Source organism: Populus alba, chromosome 16 (genome assembly GCF_005239225.2).
Source record: "Populus alba chromosome 16, ASM523922v2, whole genome shotgun sequence".
NCBI lineage: Eukaryota > Viridiplantae > Streptophyta > Magnoliopsida > Malpighiales > Salicaceae > Populus > Populus alba.
In genome coordinates, this window is record NC_133299.1 from 12,421,206 (window position 1) to 12,446,026 (window position 24,821).

At 33.0% G+C, this 24,821-nt stretch overlaps 2 protein-coding genes and 1 pseudogene across 3 annotated transcripts; all 3 read left to right on the top strand.

Moving 5' to 3' along the window:
• Positions 1-3,829: 3,829 nt before the first annotated feature.
• LOC118037552 (neutral ceramidase 2) lies at positions 3,830-10,461 on the top strand. 2 transcript variants are annotated; one of them, XM_035043547.2, is made up of 10 exons: positions 3,830-4,204; positions 4,574-4,929; positions 5,353-5,561; positions 6,297-6,653; positions 7,097-7,361; positions 7,469-7,724; positions 7,827-7,952; positions 8,742-8,805; positions 9,272-9,441; positions 9,718-10,461. In XM_035043547.2, exons 2-10 carry the CDS (start codon positions 4,595-4,597, stop codon positions 10,264-10,266), a joined length of 2,331 nt encoding a protein of 776 aa, XP_034899438.1. In that variant the 5' UTR covers positions 3,830-4,204; positions 4,574-4,594; the 3' UTR covers positions 10,267-10,461. The 2 variants fall into 2 exon arrangements, with proteins under 2 accessions (XP_034899438.1, XP_034899439.1); XM_035043548.2 differs by having other exon boundaries at positions 4,581-4,929.
• A 2,774-nt stretch (positions 10,462-13,235) lies between these two features.
• LOC118037553 (mitochondrial uncoupling protein 1) lies at positions 13,236-24,278 on the top strand. Its single transcript, XM_035043549.2, has 10 exons — positions 13,236-13,522; positions 20,596-20,695; positions 21,840-22,058; positions 22,167-22,245; positions 22,384-22,517; positions 22,606-22,704; positions 22,800-22,904; positions 23,146-23,220; positions 23,678-23,764; positions 24,021-24,278. Exons 2-10 carry the CDS (start codon positions 20,612-20,614, stop codon positions 24,060-24,062), a joined length of 924 nt encoding a protein of 307 aa, XP_034899440.1. The 5' UTR covers positions 13,236-13,522; positions 20,596-20,611; the 3' UTR covers positions 24,063-24,278.
• Positions 13,520-17,339, top strand: LOC118037555 (mitochondrial uncoupling protein 1-like; annotated as a pseudogene).
• Positions 24,279-24,821: the final 543 nt, after the last annotated feature.

The window sequence follows — 24,821 nt, forward strand, 5'->3', positions numbered from 1 at the left end:
ATGGCCACTCAACATGAACAGAAGATCTACTACCTTACATGCAGGGGCGGAACAAGAAAAAAAAATTAGGGGACAAGGTATAAATTAGGGGGCTAAGAAAACATTTCATATATTTTTATTAAAATTATAAATATATTATAAGGGAGGGGCATTTCTTTGCAGGGGCCGGGGCCCTGCCAGCCCCCCTCCCTCCGCCACTGCTTACATGTACAACATGTTTTGATATGAAATTAGATAAGTTTAATATACTTTACAAAAATATAATAATATATCATAACAAAAATTTGTTTTGTCATACATATGTTGTCAATTAGAACATATTTTTGTATTATGGTTAGTTATTGTAAATGTCACACATAATATGCATGATCCTCTCTTGCATCTATCTCGTTGTGTAAACAAATAGACATTCATCGACCCTACTTAAATTTATATCTAGATGAGTCTGCTTCAACTCAAAATCTAGTGTAATCATTCAATTCTAATTTATCTAATAATTGATGGAATGACATGCTAAATGCTGATTTATAACTCTAAATCGTGTAATGATTATCAATAAATTATGTAAAGTCCAAGTGATTCTTAGCACAACCTGCAAGAACATGTGAACATAAATGTTGTAATGTCTATTATTTACCACATTTTTATGTCTTATCATTCAATTTTCATTATCACTATACATATAAATTGTGCAATTAGCATACAAAATCCAAAAAAAATCATAAATTAACATAACAAAAAATTTAATTTTTTTTAATGAATTAATATATTTTGGATATTATAGTTTGAACTATGATATATAATTGATATCAAGTTTTTGAGCATTAACATTAATTAAATTTTATATTTTTAAACCTCAACATTAATTTAATTGATATATAATTTTTTGTTGCTTGGGTCAACAAATTCTCACTCTAAACCAAAAAGAATTAAAGGATGAGTTCTAGGGCTAATGAGTGTTTGACTGGGTAGTGCAACCACTGTTTTATTAAATTTTAAATTTTTTTTGTTTAAAATTATTTTTTTATATGTTTTTTAATCGTTTTGATATGTTGATATCAAAAATAATTTTTTTAAAAAATATAAAAAATATTATTTTGATGTATTTTCAAGTAAAAAACATTCTGAAAAGCAACCACTACTATATTTTCAAACCCTCCTAAATCATGAATTTTCAGCCTCACATCATAATTATAAGGGTAGAGTTTACCCGACTCAAGGCAATGATTACAGCTCAGGTGAGGCGACCGCAATATTTTTAAATCCGCCTGGTGGTTGACTCGACCTAAGGCCTGAGTCACGGGTTTTGACCGGGTCACTCTCAATTTTTTTTATAAATCAAAACAATGTTATTTTGGTTAAAAAAATAAATAGTCAACTGATTATAATCAGGTTTTTAATTGGGTCACCGGGTTTTTGACTTTTCTTATTTTTTTATAAACTGGCCTGGTTTCAGCCTCAGGTCAGTCAAGTCTTAAGTTGATCTTCTAGGTCGGGCTGAGTTTTAAACTATATCGATAAAAGCTTTTATTTTAAAAAAAAAAATAGCCTTGAACCAATATTGTTTTGGTTTTTTTTTTTCAAAAAAAAAAAACTAAGAAGCCTCAAAAGACATTATTTTAGTAATAAAACCGGTTTTTTTGACTAACTTGAATCAAGCTCTAGGTCACTGAGTTATCAAATTAATCAACAAGGTACCAGCTGGAAAGGTCATTAGGCAGATCTGTAGAGCCAGATCTTATAAGTAGGGTTGATGACTTGATGCCATTAATTCCGAATGGCACCGCCAGCATCATTGCACGGCTGGATTTCTGATAAATGCTTAAGAACCATGGCAGCACTCAGTCTAGCTTGACAAATATTATCCCCACCACGATGGTGTGTGAATGCGAGGTGGCTGGTGGCACTACGCCACTTTTGAGTGCCATAAAGTTGTTGAAATTAGACACTTAAGGCTCATAGCGAGGTGGGTGGTGGCACTACGCCACATTTGGACACCATAAAATACTAGAGTCATAATAGTAAGAGGTATAGTTTAATTGATTTGTTTGTAAATTTATTTTTTTTAAAATTATTAATTTAACTATTATAAATTTTTAAAACCGCTGGAGGCTTATATAATTATTAACTTCAGGACCTTAAAAAATTAGTTGAGATATATATATAGGCTGGTTCGGATATTTATAATTAACAGGAAAAAAAATCATTTTGTTTTAAAATATAAACTGTTTTTTTATTTGAAGATATATATTTAAAAAAAAAACATGATTTCAAAATCATTAACAAAAAATTATTTTGTAATTGATTGGATTTTGGATTTGTTCTTAAAAAATCACTAGTTCAAGTATTATAAATTTTAGGACCGCTGAAGGTTTACATAATCATTATTTCATGATTTCAAGAAATTAGTTGATATGTATATAAGCTGGTTCGGACAACTATAATTAAAAAAAATCATTTTATTTTAAAATATAAATTATTTTTATTTTTTTAAAAAAATATATATCTTTTAAAAAAACACGATTTGAAATTCTTTACTAAACCACTCTAGAAATTAAAGAATAAGGGCTCATCTCCTCTGTGAGCTTCACCGACCCCAACATTACAATTTAAATGGCCAGTAGGCCCAGTGCCTTTCTAAAAAAAGAAAAAAAAAAATCAAAATCAAGAGCTGCCCAACACATGACACGTGCACATTTAAGCATCCTCTCGTGGTGAATAAGCAAACCATTTCTTCTTCTCGATGTCACACTCAAGCCAATCCTCACTGCAATCATGAGATCCACGAAGATTGGTGATGCCCAAGTGCCTTGGCATACCCGAACCTGCACACTAAAAAAGCAAAAAGCCAAAAGCGGTGGCGACAGGAAATAAGAGTGTTGAGAAAATAAATCATGATAATATATTTTAGATTGTAATTTAATTAATATAATCATCAAATACCTTTTAATTGTTTGATTATAACCACATATCCTATCATTACAAATTTTCATTTTTAGCGGTGCTACAACACCATTATACATACTTGAAATTGCTCAAAGAAACATGAAATTAATACAATATAAACATGAGTACTCCAAAAAAATATTATGAAATACGCGTGGTTGTTTGACCCAAATCAGAATATAACCCAATTTATAATTTGAGTTATTGCATTATTTTCATATCCACTTAGGTATATTATGTTTTTCCAAACAATATTTTTTTTATTTGTTTTATTAACGTTAGTGTCCAGCTTGTGCGCACCTCGATTAATCCCACGGGCTCTGAAGTTAACGATCATATAAACCTCCAGTGATTCTGAAATTTATGAGACTTAAACTGATAATCTGTATGGAACAAATTTAGAGCCTGATCAATTTAACTACATCCCTCATAATTAAATAAAAAAACAATTTTTTTTAATTAAATCAACTCTTACGTTATTATATTCAGTTTAAGATTTGAGTTATTACATTGTCAAATCAACTCGTATGTTATTATTTATATTATGTTTTTACAAATATTATTATTTAATTTTTTTTTTTAATTCCTGAATCTTGATGTGGATGGGTTTAAACTGGATTTAATAAGATAAACCAGATAAAAAATCAACTCAATAAATCACCTAAATTTAACTGAATTAATATAAAAAACCGATTGAAAATAAAACTTAGAATGAATCGGATTCGGGCTCCCATGCCGACATGCTTAACAAGTATCATGCAACTTAGTATTAAAGAAATTAATCATAAAACTGTTCAAATCGGAAAGTCTCAACCGTGAGTTTTTGTCTTATATAGTATGAAGAAGGTTCAGCCTTGAAATGACCAAAACACGAATGAATTTTTCAACCTTTGCGGCTAGATCAAGAAAATTGCAGATGAAAAACACGACACACTGCAGATACAAAATCCAGCAAATAAAAACTAAAATAAAAAATAAGCTCAAAGAGGAAGGAGTCGAGTTGCTAAATACAAAACTAGGGTTCCCATTTGTACTTTCTTCCTTCCGGCCCCACAAGGAAGGGAGAAACTTGGGTGTTTGTCACTTTGTTTCCACTCTCTGCTCTCTCTCTCTCTCTCTCTCTCTCTCTCTCTCTCTCTCTCTGCTGCGCATGTATACAAATTTATGTATATATATATGGAATTATGTATTGATGCTGCTATCTTTCCGCTATAACCACAGCAGAACTGAAGAGTTATAAATTTATCTCCCTCTCTCGGTAATCCAAGCTTTTCTCATATTTTAAACAACTCTTTCTTGAATTATTTTCATTTTTTTTTTAAATATAATAAGGTCTCTATATTGTATTATTTTGCAACGCAGTTGTAACATTTCCCTCTTAAATAAAATAAATATCTCTCCCTTCTGCATTAAAACTCTATCATATGGTCGTGATTTTCTTTAATTATCTACTAATTACTTTCACTAATGGAAGGAGATTACTGTTTAAATTGTCGACCATTTTAGCTCTAATCATGAGGACTTCCGTGCACAGAATCTCCCCTTTGTGTTCTTTAACAATGCCTTGGATCTTCGTTTGAATAATATTCAGAGTTATTTTCACTAAGCACTTTTTTTCTTGGTGAAGGATGCAGATTGAGTGAAGGCGATGGAAATTTTTCCGAGAGGGTATAGTGGGATATGGCTGCAAATCGCATCCGTTTGGTTCTTGGTGGCGTTAATGCAGAATTTTAGAGGGAGTTTATCAACTTCCAATTACTTGATTGGACTCGGGAGCTATGACATAACAGGGCCTGCAGCTGATGTCAACATGATGGGGTATGCAAATACGGAACAGATTGCTTCTGGTGTTCACTTCAGGTTGCGAGCTCGTGCATTCATTGTGGCTGAACCTCAGGGGAGCCGTGTTGTATATGTGAACCTTGATGCTTGTATGGCCTCGCAGATTGTTACTATTAAAGTTATTGAGAGATTGAAAGCAAGGTAGATTCCTAATAGTGTCTTTTTATCTTGCTTTTTCCCTCAATTTTCTTTTCAATTACTAATATGCCTGTAAAATAGACAAGAACCAAATTTCAAGTACAAATTAACATGGGGTTTATGAGCATTGTTTAGTTTCATTAACAAAGAATTTTTGGTGTTTTATATGCTAAAGAATTTCAAATACGCAGTTTGAATGACCATGATGTTTTTGTTGATGCCAACACCAACACCAATGCATACAGTCTTCAGAGTTTTTTTGGTAGTTAGGGGAGAGATTTTTGGTTTGTTTGATTAGAGTTTTGATTTGAGAGGGAAGTTGTTGGTGGAGGTGGGCACTAGCCCTCTCTTTGGGTCATCTGTGAGGTTGCTCCTGATGTTAGTGCTGCGTGAACAAATATCATATCTTCTCTGTTTTCTTTTTAGGTATGGAGGGCTTTATACAGAGCAGAATGTTGCCATTAGTGGTATCCACACCCATGCCGGGCCTGGAGGCTATCTGCAATATGTTGTATATATTGTGACTTCGCTTGGGTTCGTTCGCCAGTCTTTTGATGTTATTGTTGATGGTATTGAGAAAAGCATCATACAAGCTCATGAAAATCTTCGGCCAGGGTCAATTTTTGTAAATAATGGTTAGTAGGATGACTTAAATACTCTTTGTTGCATTGCTGGTTGAACTTAGCTGCTTCCAGTTCTTTATTGATTTTCTTGCCATCGAAATCTTTATTTAGGAGCTCAATGTCATCTAGCAGAAAGGAAGAAACTGAAATACCAGAAGATGGTGATAAATTTAAAAAGCTTTCTGCTTTTTCATTTTCTCGGAAAGCAGACACTGGATAATTTACTGAAGTTTGTGTGTCACTTTTTGTTTTCAGAGGCCTATTGTTCTTTGACTCTTTCATCTCAGTTTGTTTTACCAACCTTCCACTTTGGATTGTCTCAAAATGTTGTTCACTTCCATGTAGTATTTATGGAGTTGCCATGGTTTTCTTAAATAGAGTAGTTAGAAGAAGCAAACATGAGATTGTGGAAAGGCAATTATGGAAATGCACATATTTTCCAAAGAGTGAGAGCATAATTAGTGGTTACTCCCTTGAAAAGTTGGATCACCAAAGAGTAGCCACGAGACGTAGAATGGAGGGAGTATATTTTTATTTACTTATGGAAGGGATGGTATGTTGTCTTTTTACTACAGCTTGAACATCCCACCAGATTAACCTCTGTGTCAGGTTATGTAAGAGTTGTAGGGTTAAAAGTTGACTGACCAACCGTGTCACATTTCCTCTCCTGTTCTTTGTTACTGTTTAGATATCTTCGTGCTGGATTCCAAGAATATAATATATGATATTTTAATGATTGTTTTGCAGGAGAGCTGTTAGATGCTGGTGTAAATCGCAGTCCTAGTTCTTATCTTAATAATCCTGCAGAAGAGCGGAGTAAATATAAGTATGATGTGGATAAAGAAATGACCCTAATAAAGTTTGTGGATGATGAGTGGGGGGCAGTAGGTAGTTTTAACTGGTTTGCAACTCATGGAACTTCAATGAGTCGTACAAACTCACTGATAAGTGGTGACAACAAAGGAGCTGCAGCACGATTTATGGAGGACTGGTTTGAGAAAAAAGGCCGTGTTGAAAATTTGGATAGCCAACATGCTAATAAATCTGGAACTGCAAAAATCCCTCGAAGAGTCTCAAGCATAGTTCCTAGCATCAATGAGAACCGTAAGTGGTCATCTTTTGTCGAATTGTAATAAATGTGTACTGTTACATTCATGTATGAGGTAACTACATATTTTTATCTCATAGTTCCATTGTAGTTATGTATTGGTAGCATTTACATCTCAAGGAAGATAAACTGAAACTAATTCTATTTAGCCTGTGGTCTTAATTTATCTGAAAATGGGAAAAACAAATTAAGGGCACGTAACTAGGCCAACTGTCAAATCTCTTTTCAAATTTTATACCAACCTTACACTGGCCAAGTGTGTTGTGCTTTGACTTCGAAATGCAGACTATTCTGCTTCACATCTCAATGCAAGTCCAACAAAATGGTAGTTTGAGTAAACTGCCACATAGATTAATAGTTACGGACATTGCACATGATTTTATATTTTTGTAGGAAATAGAAATTTTCATGTTTATGGTAAATAATCTTTCTGTAACAGGTAATGAAGCGATGGAAGTTGCTGCCTCCTTCAAATCTTCTCAGGGGCAACCTGCCACAAGGTTTTCAAGTGTTGCAAAACGGGTCAGAAACTCTTTGAGGCTGGCTGACAGGCCCCAATTTGTATCTGCGTTCTGTCAAACTAATTGCGGTGATGTAAGTCCCAATGTTCTTGGTGCATTCTGCATTGACACTGGACTACCTTGCGATTTCAATCAAAGTACCTGCAACGGGAAGAATGAACAGTGCTATGGCAGGGGCCCAGGGTATGTACTATAGAGGCCTCTGTCTCTCTTCTCTATCATTTATTCAAACAATATTTTGGCGTTGGTTACCATTGTGGATTTAACCATTCTCCTTGTTCATTTCGCAGTTATCCAGATGAATTTGAGAGTACAAGAATCATTGGAGATAGACAATTCAAAAAAGCTGTCGAATTGTTCAACAAAGCAACTGAGCAGCTGAAAGGGAAGGTTGGGTACCGACATGCTTATGTGAATTTCTCAAATCTTGAAGTGGCACAAGGCAATGATGTGGTGAAGACATGTCCTGCAGCCATGGGCTTTGCTTTTGCTGCTGGAACCACAGATGGACCTGGAGCTTTTGATTTCAAGCAAGGAGATGACAAGGCCAGTATAAAGAATATTCTGTTTTATCCAGTATCTGTAGTATTTGAAAAGGGAATTCCTTAATGGCAATTGTGTCTTTTGTTTTACTTGGAACTCTTTCAGGGCAATGCCTTCTGGAGGTTGGTGAGGGACTTTCTGAAAACACCAAATCAGGAACAAGTCAATTGTCAGCGTCCAAAGCCTATTCTGCTTGACACTGGTGAAATGGACAAACCGTATGCCTGGGCAGTGAGTATCTAATTTGATTTGCAATTATTATACATTGGAAGGAAACCAATTTAGCATTACCGTATGAGAGTTTCACTAGTTACACAAGTCAAAAGCATGTGCATTTTGTACGGTAATTTTTCTGAATTGTAAAATAGGGAATACCAAGTCCAAAATGGTAAGACCTGATTCTATAAGAAATAGAAAACGACTTAGATTTGTCCCCAGAAGAAACACAGACTGTACCTTTGAAGTGTTACCTACACTTTTCAGTAATGAATGGAAACATTGACCATTTAATGAAAATTGAAACATCGAGTGTGTTTTTCATTAGAGAAGCAGTGCTATCTTGTGAGTGGATTACACCGTGTTTAGATGTTTTATGGTGCTGGGATGTATTCTTTTGGAGCATTGACATCCTGATTGATGGAGATAGAATCATAAACATGGTGCTCTGTTGCATATCCACAGCTCAGGCATGTAGTGGGCTGAATCTAGCATATTTCCTGGAAATACCACGCATCATGTCAATATTTGGTGACTGAATCTGCATGTAAATAAGGCATGTTAGTTTTCTTCAGCATAAATCTAGGAGGTTCTTATGGAGAAAAAGTTCCTGGTGTGATATTTGACCTTCTTATGCTTTGTCATGGTTTCATATATTATGTGATTAAAAATGTTGAGGTTTTGTTCGATGCTTTTAGGTGGTCATAAAGCATTTTGATTACTTATGAAGGAGTTTTATTTTCCAAGCATTTATGCACATAAAATGGACTAATTTGATGCTCCCATGGTTCTATTTTCATGCAGCCTGCAATACTTCCAGTTCAAATCTTGCGGATAGGACAACTTGTCATTCTCAGTGTACCTGGAGGTGGAAACATCTTTGTAGTTTTTTCTTTCTTTCTTCAGAGAAAAGCATTCGATACTAATAAATCATACATACAGAGATGGCATTTAGTACAGTAACATGATGGAGTGGCATCATGCACTTGTAAAGCACCTTGCATCACTTGCCACATCTGTTTGTTAGGATGTTTTTGCATGTAAAACCTTTTCTTTCTTATCTTTTATCTTCTAGTAAGCTACTCTTCCTTAACTCCATCTAATATCCTTTAGTAAATAGCATGTAGAGCTAGAGAGAAAATTGGGAGATGAAGATTTTAATGACACTAGGTGCGTTGGTAAATGGTAGTTATCCATGGAAAGCTGCAAAGACTGAAGAGTATTTTGCATCTTCAAATCAAAATGTGGATCCACATCAACAACTCGTATAATTTCTATTTCGTATTAATCTCAATCTCAGTGTCTTGTATTTCTAATACTATTTTTCCATGCAGAGTTCACTACCATGGCTGGCAGGCGCCTTCGCGATGCGGTGAAGATGGTTCTCACTTCAGGAGCTAGCAAAGAGTTTGGGAAAAATGTTCACATTGTCATTTCTGGTCTGACAAATACGTATTCACAGTATGTGACAACGTTTGAGGAGTATGAAGTGCAGAGATATGAGGTCTGTCATTCGTTTCCCATTTTTCATAATCTCATTCCAAGCTATGTTAATCACTGACCGGAGTTAGATTTTGTCAGTACAAGTTGCTTCATGCTTCAGACATGATCCAATAAAATGGTATCAGAAATAAGGGTGGTTTTGATATGATGAAGTTAGTTGCCAAAATTTAATCATCCTCTTATCGACTCATTGCTTTAAAGTTTCAGAAGTAAGAGATTATGAAAATAAGTTCAACGGATTTTTTGACGATTATGTCTGTGCTACTTCGTTTGCCAGGGGGCCTCCACTCTTTATGGCCCACACACACTCAGTGCCTACATTCAGGAGTTCAGGAAACTAGCTGCAGCTCTCATCAGTGGCCGACCTGTGGAACCAGGTCCGCAACCCCCAGATCTCCTTGACAAGCAAATCAGTTTATTAACTCCAGTTGTCTTGGATTCAACCCTTTCTGGTGCAAAGTTTGGAGATGTTAAAAGTGACGTCCCTTTAAACTCCACCTTCAAAAGGGGTGACATGGTTACAGTCACATTCTCGTCTGCTTGCCCAAGGAATGACCTCCTGACTGAGGGCACATTTGCTCTAGTTGAGATTCTCCAGGGCCAGAAGACATGGGTTCCGGCATACGACGACGACGACTTCTGCCTGCGGTTTATTTGGTCACGGCCTTCAAAACTGAGTCCTCAGAGTTACGCAACCATAGAATGGAGAATTCCGCAGTCAGCAGTCTCTGGTGTGTACAGGATAAGGCATTTTGGTGCTGCGAAGGCACTCTTTGGTTCAATCAGCCATTTCACAGGTTCTTCGAGTGCGTTTGTAGTAGCATGAGGAGGGCAACATATGTAGTAGTTAATGCTTGTGATCTTTGTTTTTCATTTTATCATAAGAAGCCTCTGATACGACATCCAACACAGCCGCTGTCGGAGGACTTAAAGAAAGAAAATCCATGCCAAGAAATGGAAATGAAAAACTTCCAAGTAATATAATTGTATAAGAAAATATGGGCTGAGTTATTACATTATATTTCAAGGGAGTATAAAAATTAGTTTGCATACAAATTTTAATTTTAATTTTAATAAAATTATGTATGCGGGTACAATCTCTAATATGCAAATTCTTTACAAGGAATTGTTTTTCCTCTTATTCTTTCTTTCACGAGAATATTTGAAGACTCTGTAATCTTGAGGTCAAATATTTTTGATTATTTTTACGTTTTAAAAGTGTTTTTAAAAAAAATTAATTTTTTTTTAGTATATTTAGATCATTTTGATTCGCTGTTATTAAAAATAATTTTTTTAAAATAAAAAAAATATTATTTTAATATATTTTTAAGTGAAAAATATTTAAAAATTAACTGTAACTATATTTTTAGACAAGTTACTGTTTTCATAGTGTGATTTGAAGATTTGGACAATACTTGATTATTTCTTTGATTTATTCTTGAACAAATAAAAATATTAATATATACAAAAAATATTTTAAAAAAATTATTATAAGAGTTAGTTTTTATGACTTCAAAAATAATGATTATTTCTAATTATACAATACAAAATACAAAAGATAAATTGTAATGTCCAGGCTTGGAGCTAGGGTTGGGAGATAGGGGGGCAAAGAAAAATCTTTCAAAAAATGTGGGGGGCAGATATCTGAAAAGAAAAGGCTAAATTTGAACTAGTAAAATTAAAGAGTATTAAAATGAATGTTTGAAAAATCAGAACCAAAGGCAACGAGCCTCAGGATAGCAAATTATCCTTCACATGTCAAAAAAATAAGTTTATTCTTTTTATTATTCGATTTTGCAAGTAGTGAAAACTTTTGTGGGCAAACCTCTTTTTAAAGCCCTCAGTATATAAAGGCAATATAGATTGGGGAACGTGCTATTATGCCGTGTACTGATCCAAGTTTTCTCCACCATGCAAAAATAAAGATGCTAAAGGTAACATAAATGTTTCTAAAAAACAAAATTACTGATTTTATTGTGTTTAATAAAACTTGATTAATTCAAATAATATAATTATAAAAATGCAATAATAATAGATAAATTAATAAAAAAAATTAACAATGTAAAAAAAATTAATTAAAATCAGACTCGATCCCATACAAATTAACATACCAAATTAAATAAAATTATGAAGTTTAATTATCAAACAATCCAATATTAAAGGAAAAATTATTAAAAAAAATATATATTAAAAAAAATTAAATTAATCTAGGTTAATTTGCCAACTTTGTGACCATATACATGAAGATCAATTTCTAATAAATCAAACATTAAAAAATAGAATTAAAAAAAAAAAAATCAACCTGTGTTAAGCTCTAAAACCTATAACCTGTTAAAATAAGCTTGGGACTAACTTTATAGAAAGAAAAACCTAAAAAATAGCAAAGAAAATTTCAAATTATCAAAATGCTAACTAAACATGAGGGTTGAAATTAAAGATAAAAATAAAATAAAAAAAGAATCAAACTAAAAATAAAAAATAAATTAAATAAAAACCTTTATATTTTGACAAGGTTAAAAAAAAAAAAATCCATTAGAATCCAACCACCATCAATCATTTATCATAAATAAATGGATTTTCAATAAGATTTTTTTAGTTGTTTCGTATAATAAAAAATGGAAGTACGTAGCAGCCGCTACAAACCAACATGAATTCTCTTCTGTCATAAATAAAACACATTAATTTATTAAAATTCCTCTCATTACATGATGTAAAATACTATACAAAGAACATATAAGCTTTGTGTTCATTTATACAGGGTGGTATATTACCCGATGAATTTTTATAATATTCAATCATTTTTATGAAAAGAAAAAAAAATACATGAGTTTACATTTTGTTAGTTACAATTGGTGGAGAGATTTGACTGAGATATTATCCATATATTGGGGACTTAATCAAGATAAAAAAAAAAGTTGGTGACCTAATTGATATATCTCCTATACATTGGTGACATCTTTTGAGATTTGCTAAAGAAATTATTATGAAATCCCGTAATAATTAAATAAAACAGAGAAAAAAAAATTATATGATCGTGCAACGCAAGTGGAACTCTATAACATAGGGCTAAGTAAAAAAATAAAACAAACTAATTAAATTGAGAAAATTAAAAAGTAATAACTGAAAAAATTAAATGGTAAAAAAAACCTAATTAAAATTTTTAAAAAATCGATCAGTTTGGTTTCGGTTTTATAAATTTGAAACTGAAAATACCGAACCGAACAAAACAAAAAAAAAACCGAGCAAAAACCAAACAAAACCGGAAAAAACATAGCCAAAACCGAGCTAAATCTAAAAAACCAGGTTAAACTGAAAAAACCGAGCCAAATCGATTTGAACTGGTTTTTGTCTTAAAAAACTGAACCGAATTAAAATCGGTCGATTTAAACCAGTTTTGTTTTTTTTTTAATTCAATTTAATTATTTATTTTTAATAAAAAACAAACCGAATAAAAATATCACCCCTAATATAAGATACGGAAATTAATATAGAAATGGGGATAGAAACTTTGATCATCTTGTTCTTCGCATATATCTTATCCTACTCTAAAGATATTGCTGATTAGTCATTGCTGAGTTGGTTTTCCCATTTAAAAAGCCATTTCAAGCAAGAAATTCATTGAGGATAAATTCCAATAGTTATTTTATTTTTTTATAATTAAATCACCATGTGCCCCTTCGGGATTAACGTTCACGAGATTCTGGATAATCTCCAGTCAACCTCATAAAATATTGTAAATTACAGCTCACTCCAAAGAGTTACTCTTGAATTATAAAAATACCCTTAAAGGCTTCGATCATCCATCAAGGAGCGAAATGAGCGAAGACATCATTGTATTTGTAATACCTCCATGGGTATCCTGTGGTAAAACGTAAACGATTTTTTTCTTTTTTCCATGTAAATAACTTAAGGAGTTAAAAACAGAATTTCCACAGTGGGGAGGCTGAGGCGATCGAGTTGCAAGTAGCGCTGTGGGGGTTACGAAAGTATAAATGAGGGATGACGATGAAGAGCAGAAGGGAACTTTACAGGAGAGGCAAAGAAAAAAAAAAAAAAGTCCCAATCCAATTGCACAACCTGTGGTATTCTCTGGTCACTTTTCCCAAAATTCGCTCTCCATTTTTCCTTTTTCTCCCACTCTCTCTCTCTCTCTCTCTCTCTCTCTCTCTCTCTCTATATATATATATATATATATATATATATATATAGTCAGTTAGTCCTTTTTCTTTCTTCCTTTCACGGCCCTCGTCATCATCTGTCTCTTGCTCCACCCAGCTAAACCACAAGAAAAATGGTGGCCGATTCCAAAGGCAAATCCGATATCTCCTTCGCCGGAACTTTTGCTAGCAGTGCTTTTGCCGCATGTTTTGCTGAGGTAACTATACTGTTCCAATGAATTAGTCCCAGTTTCTTTGTTTGGCTGGTCATGTTTTTCTTGATTTGATCATGTTTTATGCCTAGAATAATTTGATTTATGGCCTAATCTAATCTTTTTTAAGGAAATATTAGGTCCTGAATAAAACTTCTGATGATGTTTTAGTGAAAGCCACATCTGTCCTTTTAACGACTTTGCTTTAGTTACTGTTACGGAACAGGAAAAAACGAAGACGACTTTAACATGAACACGTTTACTTGTAGAGACGGAGATAACTAGGTTTTTGTGTTTCTTGGACAATTTTTATGCATAATTTTGTAATTTAGTTAATTTTTTAAAAGTTAATTTATTTTATATTTAAAGTTAATTGTTTTTATATTTTTAGTTTGGTGTTGGAATCAAAATTAATTTTTAAATAATAAAAAATATTATTTTAATAAATTTTAAACAAAAAATAATTTGAAAATCAACTAAACTCATATTTTAAAATACCAACATTGACCTTTAATAAAAGACAAAGACAACCACTTGATCCCCCCCACCCCCCAAATGGCCTTTTAAACATTTCTTAATTTTAATTTCTAATAGCATTGATTTTAATTAACTTAATTTCTATATTAGAAAATTAGCAAATATGAAAGCAAAAATCAAGAAAAATAAGATAAATATAAACAAGAGAGAAGAGTAAGAAAATGTCCAAACCGGCCAAATTACGGAACAAGATCACCATCAAATAAAAACTTTCTTTACATGAATTTGAAGTTCTGGATCTAAAAAAATAAATTGTGTGTTGATTAGAAGTGTTTTTTTAATGTTAAATTCGTGTTTATAATGTTGAGTAGAGTGTTTAAGGCTTTAGTATTTTTTAAATCACATTTTTCATTTAATGATTTGTTAGTTGAAAATTAATGGTAGGAAGTCATTCTCATGCAGATTGTATCTTGAATTATGCTGTTTCTATGCTTTATCTGCACATTTCCGTATTCCATAAATTGCTAAGTCTTAAGATTCGGACTATCCATTAATGTAGATATGCACAATTCCATTGCAAAAGTTAGGCTGCAGTTACAAAAGTCGGCTGTTGCAGGAGACGGAGTGGCCTTGCCAAAATACAGGGGCATGTTGGGCACGGTTGCTACCATTGCAAGGGAAGAAGGTTTGGCAGCGCTCTGGAAAGGAATTGTACCTGGATTGCATCGGCAATGCGTGTATGGAGGGTTACGGATTGGGTTATATGAACCTGTGGGTTTCTAAATGCTCTTTCATTGTGAAGTAGTTATAGTTAATTCGTTATATGTTCTGTTTGGTTTCTGATTACCGTGACATTTGAAAATCCATGGTGGTTGTCAGGTGAAGAACTTGTATGTGGGCAGTGACTTTGTTGGAGATGTTCCTTTGACCAAGAAGATTCTTGCTGCACTTACTACCGGTGAGCTTGATTTGCCAGTGTTTTGGAAGAACTTGAAAGAAAAACTTGTCAACCAAAACGTCCATTCTTGATTCTGATGCAATTGCCAGAGGGCCTGCCTTCTTTCTGTTTTGTTGATGTACTTGTCTCATCAATCAGGTGCCGTTGGAATCGCTGTGGCAAATCCAACTGATCTTGTGAAAGTTAGACTTCAGGCTGAAGGGAAACTACCAGCCGGTGTACCAAGGCGCTATTCTGGAGCTTTGAATGCATACTCCACGATTCTGAGACAGGTTGTGTATCTAGACGAGGATAAAGAGAATTTAAAAATATAACCTTTATATTAGTCGACCTGTTTTTACTTGGTTTTCTAATATTCAGGAAGGAGTTGGGGCACTCTGGACTGGGATTGGACCCAATATAGCAAGAAATGCTATTATAAATGCTGCTGAACTGGCCAGCTATGATCAAGTGAAGGAGGTGAACTCAACATGCAACAATTTGATGCCTTTTTTCCCTCTCTCTCTCAATTGCATAGAATGTTTTGTACCACTTCTAATTTTACAATTCAATGCAGACAATTTTGAAAATTCCTGGATTCACAGACAACGTTGTCACTCATCTTTTTGCTGGTCTGGGGGCGGGTTTTTTTGCTGTTTGTATCGGTTCCCCAGTTGATGTGGTAAACCATCCATATCCTTATAAACTCTCTAGTTTCTCATAAGATAAGGATAGCCTATGCAATCTGTGCTCGTATTTTCTCTCGCTCAAAATTAACCAGCATCTATGATACAATTAGTAACTTTTGTTGATAAACATCAGGGTTGATAATATGTTAATTGTTTTCGTGTCAAGTATTTCAGAAGGATGGCTCCTTTTAATGCCTACTGTTTTTTATCCCCTTTCTAAATTTATTTTTGCAGGTCAAGTCAAGAATGATGGGGGATTCTACTTACAAAAACACACTTGACTGTTTCATCAAGACCTTGAAGAATGATGTATGCTTACCTTTCAACTTTATATATCTCTCTTAGAAAGGAAAACTATTTCTCTAGCCATTGACATAAAAATAACTTTGCCTCTAGTTATAGCATAAAGTAAGTGCTAGCACTTTTTGTTTTATGTTTTGAGCAATGCGAGGACGCTAAAAGTATGGTAATAATCATTAACTATTGTCAGCAGAACATAGGAAAGTTGTTAAAATCATGGTGACATGGACTTAACATATCTGTTCCATAGATACCTTAATCAAAATTAATTAGTTAACTGATCACCTGTCGGATTTCTATGTATTATTTAATGAAAGAAATCCGGCAAACTAGTTTACAACGCCAGCATTATTCTGCCTTTAACTTTAAGAACAAGTATTTGTTTTTGTATGGACGTTCTAAGCTATTATATGTTTTCAGAGTAAAGTTTACTATGGAAAACTTATCGAATCTGATGTTATATTCAGGGCCCACTTGCTTTCTACAAGGGCTTTATTCCAAATTTTGGAAGGCTGGGATCTTGGAATGTGATAATGTTTCTAACTTTAGAGCAGGTACAGATTGTTCAAATTCTTTGTCCTCGTAGTATTATGTTTCTCCATTTAAAGAGCTTAGTTCTCTCTGTTTCTACTTTGTTTTTAATAATCTGGTCAGTGCACTCGCATTCAAATTCCTCCAGTCTGTCTTTTTTCCCCGTGTCTTCAAGCTTGCTTGATCGATTGCTTAACTAATTTCAGCAGGCAAACATTCGGTCTTTTGTTTACTAATTACTTTCTGTGGCTCAAACTTTACTCTTTTTATACATGTCAGGCTAAGAAATTTGTCAGAAGCTTGGAATCATCTCGAGCTTGAACATGGTGGGAAGGGCTAAAATGCGTGGAGAAGATGGAAGCAGTCCCGAGAACAATAAGTTAACCATCTGCCCTTTGTCATTTCTCTTATCTAGATGAGGAGTCCTGCAAGGGAGATTATAGAAAATCAAAATGTTTTGAAATAATTTGATTGATGATCTTTTTGGGTACTCAATTATTTTTACTTGTCCATTCACCCTCTTGGGTACTAATCGTTTTGCTTAGTGGATTGAACTTGGGTTGCTTATAGACTGAAATTGTTACCGTTGTTTCTAACCTAGATATGCTTTAGCATCGGAGATAGATTTATTTTTTGTTTGTTTTTATTCATCAAAATAAAGAATGGGAAAATTAGAATTATCAAAAAGGTGGATAAAAGTGTCACACGGGGCTATGAAGTAAATATATAGGCATTGTTTGTATTTTTTTTGGTGTAAAAACGTTTTATAACTTTTTTGCTTCCAATTAATTTTTTTAAGTTATTTTGATGTTTTAATATCAAAAATAAATTTTAAAAATAAAAAAAATAAATTATTTTGATGTATTTTTTAATTAAAAAATATTTTAAAAAGTACCAAACAGATTTGTAATGAAGCAAAATTTAAGCACTTTATTAGTGAAAGAGATGAAAGGTACAAAGGCAAAACATTGAACATTTCATTGTTCAACACTTAAATGTGTTTTTAAAAAAGAACTTAATTTTTTTAAAAAAATTTATCCTTTAATTTATTGAATATTAGATTTTATAATTTATTTTAATTTATTTTTTATGAAGTTATCTTAGTTTCATGATATAAATCGTAAGTTTTTTGAGTTAATTATGTTGATTCAGGTCTTTTTCTTCTTATAAATTCATTGGCCAGAAAATATTGTTTAATTAGAAAAAAGATAATGTGCCAAGGACAACACTAGCTTAAAGTTATGTCCCGGGTCTCCTAATTTTTCCTTAATTCATATAAAAAAAAAGTTAACAAAGTTTTGATGGAAGGATATTAGATAACACAATATATAAAGTATAAAAAGTCAATTGTCCTTTATGATACCACAAGGTTTAATATGACATAAGTGTAATTCCTCAAGGACTAATGCTACCATTAATTCCATTTCTCACAAGGATATATCACAAAATAGATCAAGAAAATATTTTTTTATTTAAGAAAATCTACGTGAGCTTCTCCAAGTTTTTCTTTGAATTATCTATTAACATCCTCCCATATACAGTATATGTTGGTTAACAATGTTAACCTTTATCAATTGATTAAATCAAATTTATCTGAACAATTGTTTGCTACCTGTCCATCCACTTCCTAGTCATAATAGTTAATAATATGTTATAGGTTTTATCAAAAACATTTAACGTAAAAAAAAATATTCAAGCATTATTAACGTGTTTTCTAATAAAAAGATAATTTTAAACAATATAAAGGTTGATTCAATATGACCCATTGACTTGGCGAGTCTAAATGCAACCTGGACGACTTAAAAATATTGTTTGACTTGAAAGAAATTTCAAGACATCTTTTTTTTAAAATATTGAGATAATAACATATTAAATTAACATGGATCAACTTGGGTTAACCTATCAAATATGCGACCTTGGTTATGAGACCTTAATAATCTAATAGAAAGCAAATTGAAACAAATTATGAAACTCAATTCATAATCAACTTAGTGTCTAATCAACCTAATGTTGTGCGATGAGATTAAAAAAAAAAAAAGATAAAAAAATAACCCAAGTCAACCCGAGTTAACCCATCAAAACCGCTACTCAAATCATGAGATCATAATAATTTTATAGAAAGTAAATCAAAATAAATTATGATGCCCAAATCTCAATCAACCCAATATTGAATGATGAAATTGAAAAACAAATCAATTAAAAAGAGATAAAAAAAATTCAAGTCAATCCGGGTTGACCTATCAAACTCACAATCCAGATTATGAGACTCTCACCAAAGGATGCAGTTAATATAGCAAGAGCCACAACTATAAACCAAGTTGATTAACGAGCATTTTCAAAGTTACCAGTGAGATACACACAAAATATATGCGGGATCATTATTAAGACCATTACACTTGTCGACCATTAATGAACTGATCAGATTAACCAATTAATGGACTAAGGTTTATTGATATTTTTTAGAAAAATATTCTTAAGCTCATTTTAGGCTTTGAATACATAGATTGGGCCTTGATCATAGTTATGGGCTTAATTTCTAAGCTTATACTGAACGTCCATATGGGCTTGTACATGTTACCCGAGCCTAAAAGTTGGGCATGTGATGCGAATCTCATGATCACGAGATTATGCAACCCACAACAAGATTAACAATGAATCTTGAAAAGCCAACATAGGTCTAATAGCAGTATGACACAATAAAAAACCCATTCTAAGACACCAACACTATTGGAATAAGAATCTCTCTCACACAAGATGAATAAATTCAATGACAATAGTATTATCAAGTCCTAATATTTTGTCATTACAAAGAATATTTATACTTTTGAAAATAAAAACCCTAATGGATCTACTTTTATGGGCTAAATTGGCCTACTCACAGAACTGACTTATAATAGATGATTAAAACCAAAATCCTAAAGAAACTATTAAGCCCAAATAAGCCTCGGGTTGTAGTTAAAACAACCAAGATCAATTAAGCCCATAAATAACAAGCCTTGGGAACTTGCTTTATGAAGAGATATTTATACTGTGCCAGATAGAAGCTTGCTTAAGATGAAGCAAGATATAAAACCTAGGCTCAAGGAATAATATGAAGGAATTGGCTCATTAATGTTCAACATATCCTTGTAAATTTTCCACTCCTCTGAACACAACTATCATCGAAGTTTTTATCACCATCAAGGGTAAAGAATTTTTCTAATATCCCCTACTAATGAAAATAATTCCTTACACCCACACGTCTATAAAATTTTGTGTGTTCCATTAGGATAAAGGGATGATATCAAACAATACTTTGCCTTGAAAAATGAGATCAAGTGGTTAATAGACAAGGGTTATATACAATAGTTTATAAAGGGGGACACTCATATTGAATAACATAGAGAATAGTCCAGCAAGCATAACCAAACACCACTAAAGATCAATATAATTTTATGTGGCAATTCTGTAGGGAGCAATAATGGAAGTGGAAAAAAGAAATATGAGAAGTAAGTCCTTGTTATTGCTTGTCTACCAAATACATGGCATGAGCCTTCTCATTCACCCTAGAAGATGGGGTCGAAGTAATTTTTCTTTATAAGAATGCTCTAGTCATCTCAATTATTTTGTTCAACTATTATATTCATAGAGTGTTGGTAGATTATACAGTGCAATTAATATCTTATTTAGTGATGTGATGGCACAAATAAAGATACATAAACTCCTCTTATTAAGATCATAGGTTTAGGCATGATGGTGAAGGGCACCTTAAAGATCCATATTACTATCAACACCTACCTCAAAATATAGTCAGTTAGTCCTCTTTCTTTGTTCCTTGCACTGCCCTCATCTTCTATCTCTTGCTCCATCCAGCTAAACCACAACAAAAATGGTGGCCGATTCCAAAGGCAAATCCGATATCTCCTTAGCCAGAACTTTTGCCAGCAGTACTTTTGCTGCATGTTTTGCTGAGGTAACTATACTGTTCCAATGAATTAGTCCCAGTTTCTTTGTTTGGCTGGTCATGTTTTTCTTGATTTGATCATGTTTTATGCCTAGAATAATTTGATTTATGGCCTAATCTAATCTTTTTTAAGGAAATATTAGGTCCTGAATAAAACTTCTGATGATGTTTTAGTGAAAGCCACATCTGTCCTTTTAACGACTTTGCTTTAGTTACTGTTACGGAACAGGAAAAAACGAAGACGACTTTAACATAAGCACGTTTACTTGTAGAGACGGAGATAACTAGGTTTTTGTGTTTCTTGGACAATTTTTATGCATAATTTTGTAATTTAGTTAAAATTGTGTTTTTTAAAAGTTAATTTTTTTTTAATATATTTAGATTGATGTTGATATCAAAATTAATTTTTAAATAATAATAAAAATATTATTTTAATAAATTTCTAAATAAAAATATTTTTAAAATCAACTACACTCATCTTTTAAAATACCAACATTGACCTTTAATAAAAGACAAAGACAACCACTTGATCCCCCACCCTCCCCAAATGGCCTTTCAAACATTTCTTAATTTTAATTTCTAATACCGTTGATTTTAATTAACTTAATTTCTATATTAGAAAATTAGCAAATATGAAAGCAAAAATCATGAAAAATAAGATAAATATAAACAAGAGAGAAGAGTAAGAAAATGTCCAAACCGGCCAAATTACGGAACAAGATCACCATCAAATAAAAACTTTCTTTACATGAATTTGAAGTTCTGGATCTAAAAAAATAAATTGTGTGTTGATTAGAAGTGTTTTTTTAATGTTAAATTCGTCTTTATAATGTTGAGTAGAGTGTTTAAAAATGGTTTTTAATATTAAAAACTTCAGTATTTTTTTAAAATCACATTTTTCATTTAATTTAAATCTGGTTTCTTTATATTATCATCCCCAGAAATTAATTTGATTTGTTAGTTGAAAATTAAATGGTACTGGGAAGTCATTCTCATGCAGATTGTATCTTGAATTATGCTGTTTCTATGCTTTAACTGCTAAATTAAATTGTTGGGATTTCCGTATCTTTATTTATTATCCCACGCAAGTAAATTTCTAAGTCTTAAGATTCGGAAAAGAGAATTGATTGAGGCTAACTATCCATTAATGTAGATATGCACAATTCCATTGGACACTGCAAAAGTTAGGCTGCAGTTACAAAAGTCGGCTGTTGCAGGAGATGGAGTGGCCTTGCCAAAATACAGGGGCATGTTGGGCACGGTTGCTACCATTGCAAGGGAAGAAGGTTTGGCAGCGCTCTGGAAAGGAATTGTACCTGGATTGCATCGGCAACGCGTGTTTGGAGGGTTACGGATTGGGTTATATGAACCTGTGGGTTTCTAAATGCTCTTTCATTGTGAAGTAGTTATAGTTAATTCATTATATGTTCTGTTTGGTTTCTGATTACCGTGACATTTGAAAATCCATGGTGGTTGTCAGGTGAAGAACTTGTATGTGGGCAGTGACTTTGTTGGAGATGTTCCTTTGACCAAGAAGATTCTTGCTGCACTTACTACCGGTGAGCTTGATTTGCCAGTGTTTTGGAAGAACTTGAAAGAAAAACTTGTCAACCAAAACGTCCATTCTTGATTCTGATGCAATTGCCAGAGGGCCTGCTTTCTTTCTGTGTTGTTGATGTACTTGTCTCATCAATCAGGTGCCGTTGGAATCGCTGTGGCAAATCCAACTGATCTTGTGAAAGTTAGACTTCAGGCTGAAGGGAAACTACCAGCCGGTGTACCAAGGCGCTATTCTGGAGCTTTGAATGCATACTCCACGATTCTGAGACAGGTTGTGTATCTAGACGAGGATAAAGAGAATTTAAAAATATAACCTTTATATTAGTCGACCTCTTTTTACTTGGTTTTCTAATATTCAGGAAGGAGTTGGGGCACTCTGGACTGGGATTGGACCCAATATAGCAAGAAATGCTATTATAAATGCTGCTGAACTGGCCAGCTATGATCAAGTGAAGGAGGTGAACTCAACATGCAACAATTTGATGCCTTTTTTCCCTCTCTCTCAATTGCATAGAATGTTTTGTACCACTTCTAATTTTGCAATTCAATGCAGACAATTTTGAAAATTCCTGGATTCACAGACAACGTTGTCACTCATCTTTTTGCTGGTCTGGGGGCGGGTTTTTTTGCTGTTTGTATCGGTTCCCCAGTTGATGTGGTAAACCATCCATATCCTTGTAAACTCTCTAGTTTTTCATAAGATAAGGATAGCCTATGCAATCTGTGCTCCTATTATCTCTCGCTCAAAATTAACCAGCATCTATGATACAATTAGTAACTTTTGTTGATAAACATCAGGGTTGATAATATGTTAATTGTTTTCCTGTCAAGTATTTCAGAAGGATGGCTCCTTTTAATGCCTATTGTTTTTTATCCCCTTTTTAAATTTATTTTTGCAGGTCAAGTCAAGAATGATGGGGGATTCTACTTACAAAAACACACTTGACTGTTTCATCAAGACCTTGAAGAATGATGTATGCTTACCTTTCAACTTTATATATCTCTCTTAGAAAGGAAAACTATTTCTCTAGCCATTGACATAAAAATAACTTTGCCTCTAGTTATAGCATAAAGTATGTGCTAGCACTTTTTGTTTCATGTTTTGAGCAATGCGAGGACGCTAAAAGTATGGTAATAATCATTAACTATTGTCAGCAGCACATAGGAAAGTTGTTAAAATCATGGTGACATGGACTTAACATATCTGTTCCATAGATACCTTAATCAAAATTAATTAGTTAACTGATCACCTGTCGGATTTCTATGTATTATTTAATGAAAGAAATCCAGCAAACTAGTTTACATCGCCAGCATTATTCTGCCTTTAACTTTAAGAACAAGTATTTGTTTTGTATGGACGTTCTAAGCTATTATATGTTTTCAGAGTAAAGTTTACTATGGAAAACTTATCGAATCTGATGTTATATTCAGGGCCCACTTGCTTTCTACAAGGGCTTTATTCCAAATTTTGGAAGGCTGGGATCTTGGAATGTGATAATGTTTCTAACTTTAGAGCAGGTACAGATTGTTCAAATTCTTTCTCCACGTGGTATTATGTTTCTCCATTTAAAGAGCTTAGTTCTCTCTGTTTCTACTTTGTTTTTAATAATCTGGTCTGTGCACTTGCATTCAAATTCCTCCAGTCTGTCTTTTTTCCCCGTGTCTTCAAGCTTGCTTGATCGATTGCTTAACTAATTTAAGCAGGCAAACATTCGGTCTTTTGTTTACTAATTACTTTTTGTGGCTCAAACTTTACTCTTTCTATACATGCCAGGCTAAGAAATTTGTCAGAAGCTTGGAATCATCTCGAGCTTGAACATGGTGGAAAGGGCTAAAATGCATGGTGAAGATGGATGGAAGCAGTCCCGAGAACAATAAGTTAACTATCTGCCCTTTGTCATTTCTCTTATTTAGATGAGGAGTCCTGCAAGGGAGATTATAGAAAATCAAAATGTTTTGAAATAATTTGATTGATGATCTTTTCGGGTACTCAATTATGTTTACTTGTCCATTCACCCTCTTGGGTACTAAACGTTTTGCTTAGTGGATTGAACTTGGGTTGCTTATAGACTGAAATTGTTACCATTGTTTCTAACCTACATATGATTTACCATTGTAGATACATTGTATATGTTGGTTAACAATGTTAACCTTTATCAATTGATTAAATCAAATTTATCTGAACAATTGTTTGCTACCTGTCCATCCACTTCCTAGTCATAATAGTTAATACTATGTTATAGGTTTTATCAAAAAAATTTAACATAAAAAAAATATTCAAGCATTATTAATGTGTTTTCTAGTAAAAAGAGAATTTTAAACAATATAAAGGTTGACGACCTGATTGACTTGGTGAGTCTAAATGCAACCTAGACGACTTAAAAATATTGTTTGACTTGAAAGAAATTTCAAGACATCTTTGTTTTTAAGTATTGAGATAATAATATATAACTTGGGTTAACTTATCAAATATGCGACTCTAGTTTGAGATCTTGATAATTTTATAGAAAGCAAATCGAAATAAATTATGAAACCTAATTCCTAATCAACTCAGTGTTTAATCAACCCAATGTTT

Bases quoted from the DNA above. Each gene is read 5' to 3' on its own strand.
- LOC118037553 (XM_035043549.2), top strand. From the start codon at position 20,612: ATGGTGGCCGATTCCAAAGGCAAATCCGATATCTCCTTAGCCAGAACT. The intron at 20,696-21,839 runs GTAACTATACTG...CCATTAATGTAG, and splicing joins TTGCTGCATGTTTTGCTGAG to ATATGCACAATTCCATTGGA. The intron at 22,905-23,145 runs GTAAACCATCCA...TTATTTTTGCAG, and splicing joins TCGGTTCCCCAGTTGATGTG to GTCAAGTCAAGAATGATGGG.
- LOC118037552 (XM_035043547.2), top strand. From the start codon at position 4,595: ATGGAAATTTTTCCGAGAGGGTATAGTGGGATATGGCTGCAAATCGCA. The intron at 4,930-5,352 runs GTAGATTCCTAA...TTTTCTTTTTAG, and splicing joins ATTGAGAGATTGAAAGCAAG to GTATGGAGGGCTTTATACAG. The intron at 7,362-7,468 runs GTATGTACTATA...TTCATTTCGCAG, and splicing joins TGCTATGGCAGGGGCCCAGG to TTATCCAGATGAATTTGAGA.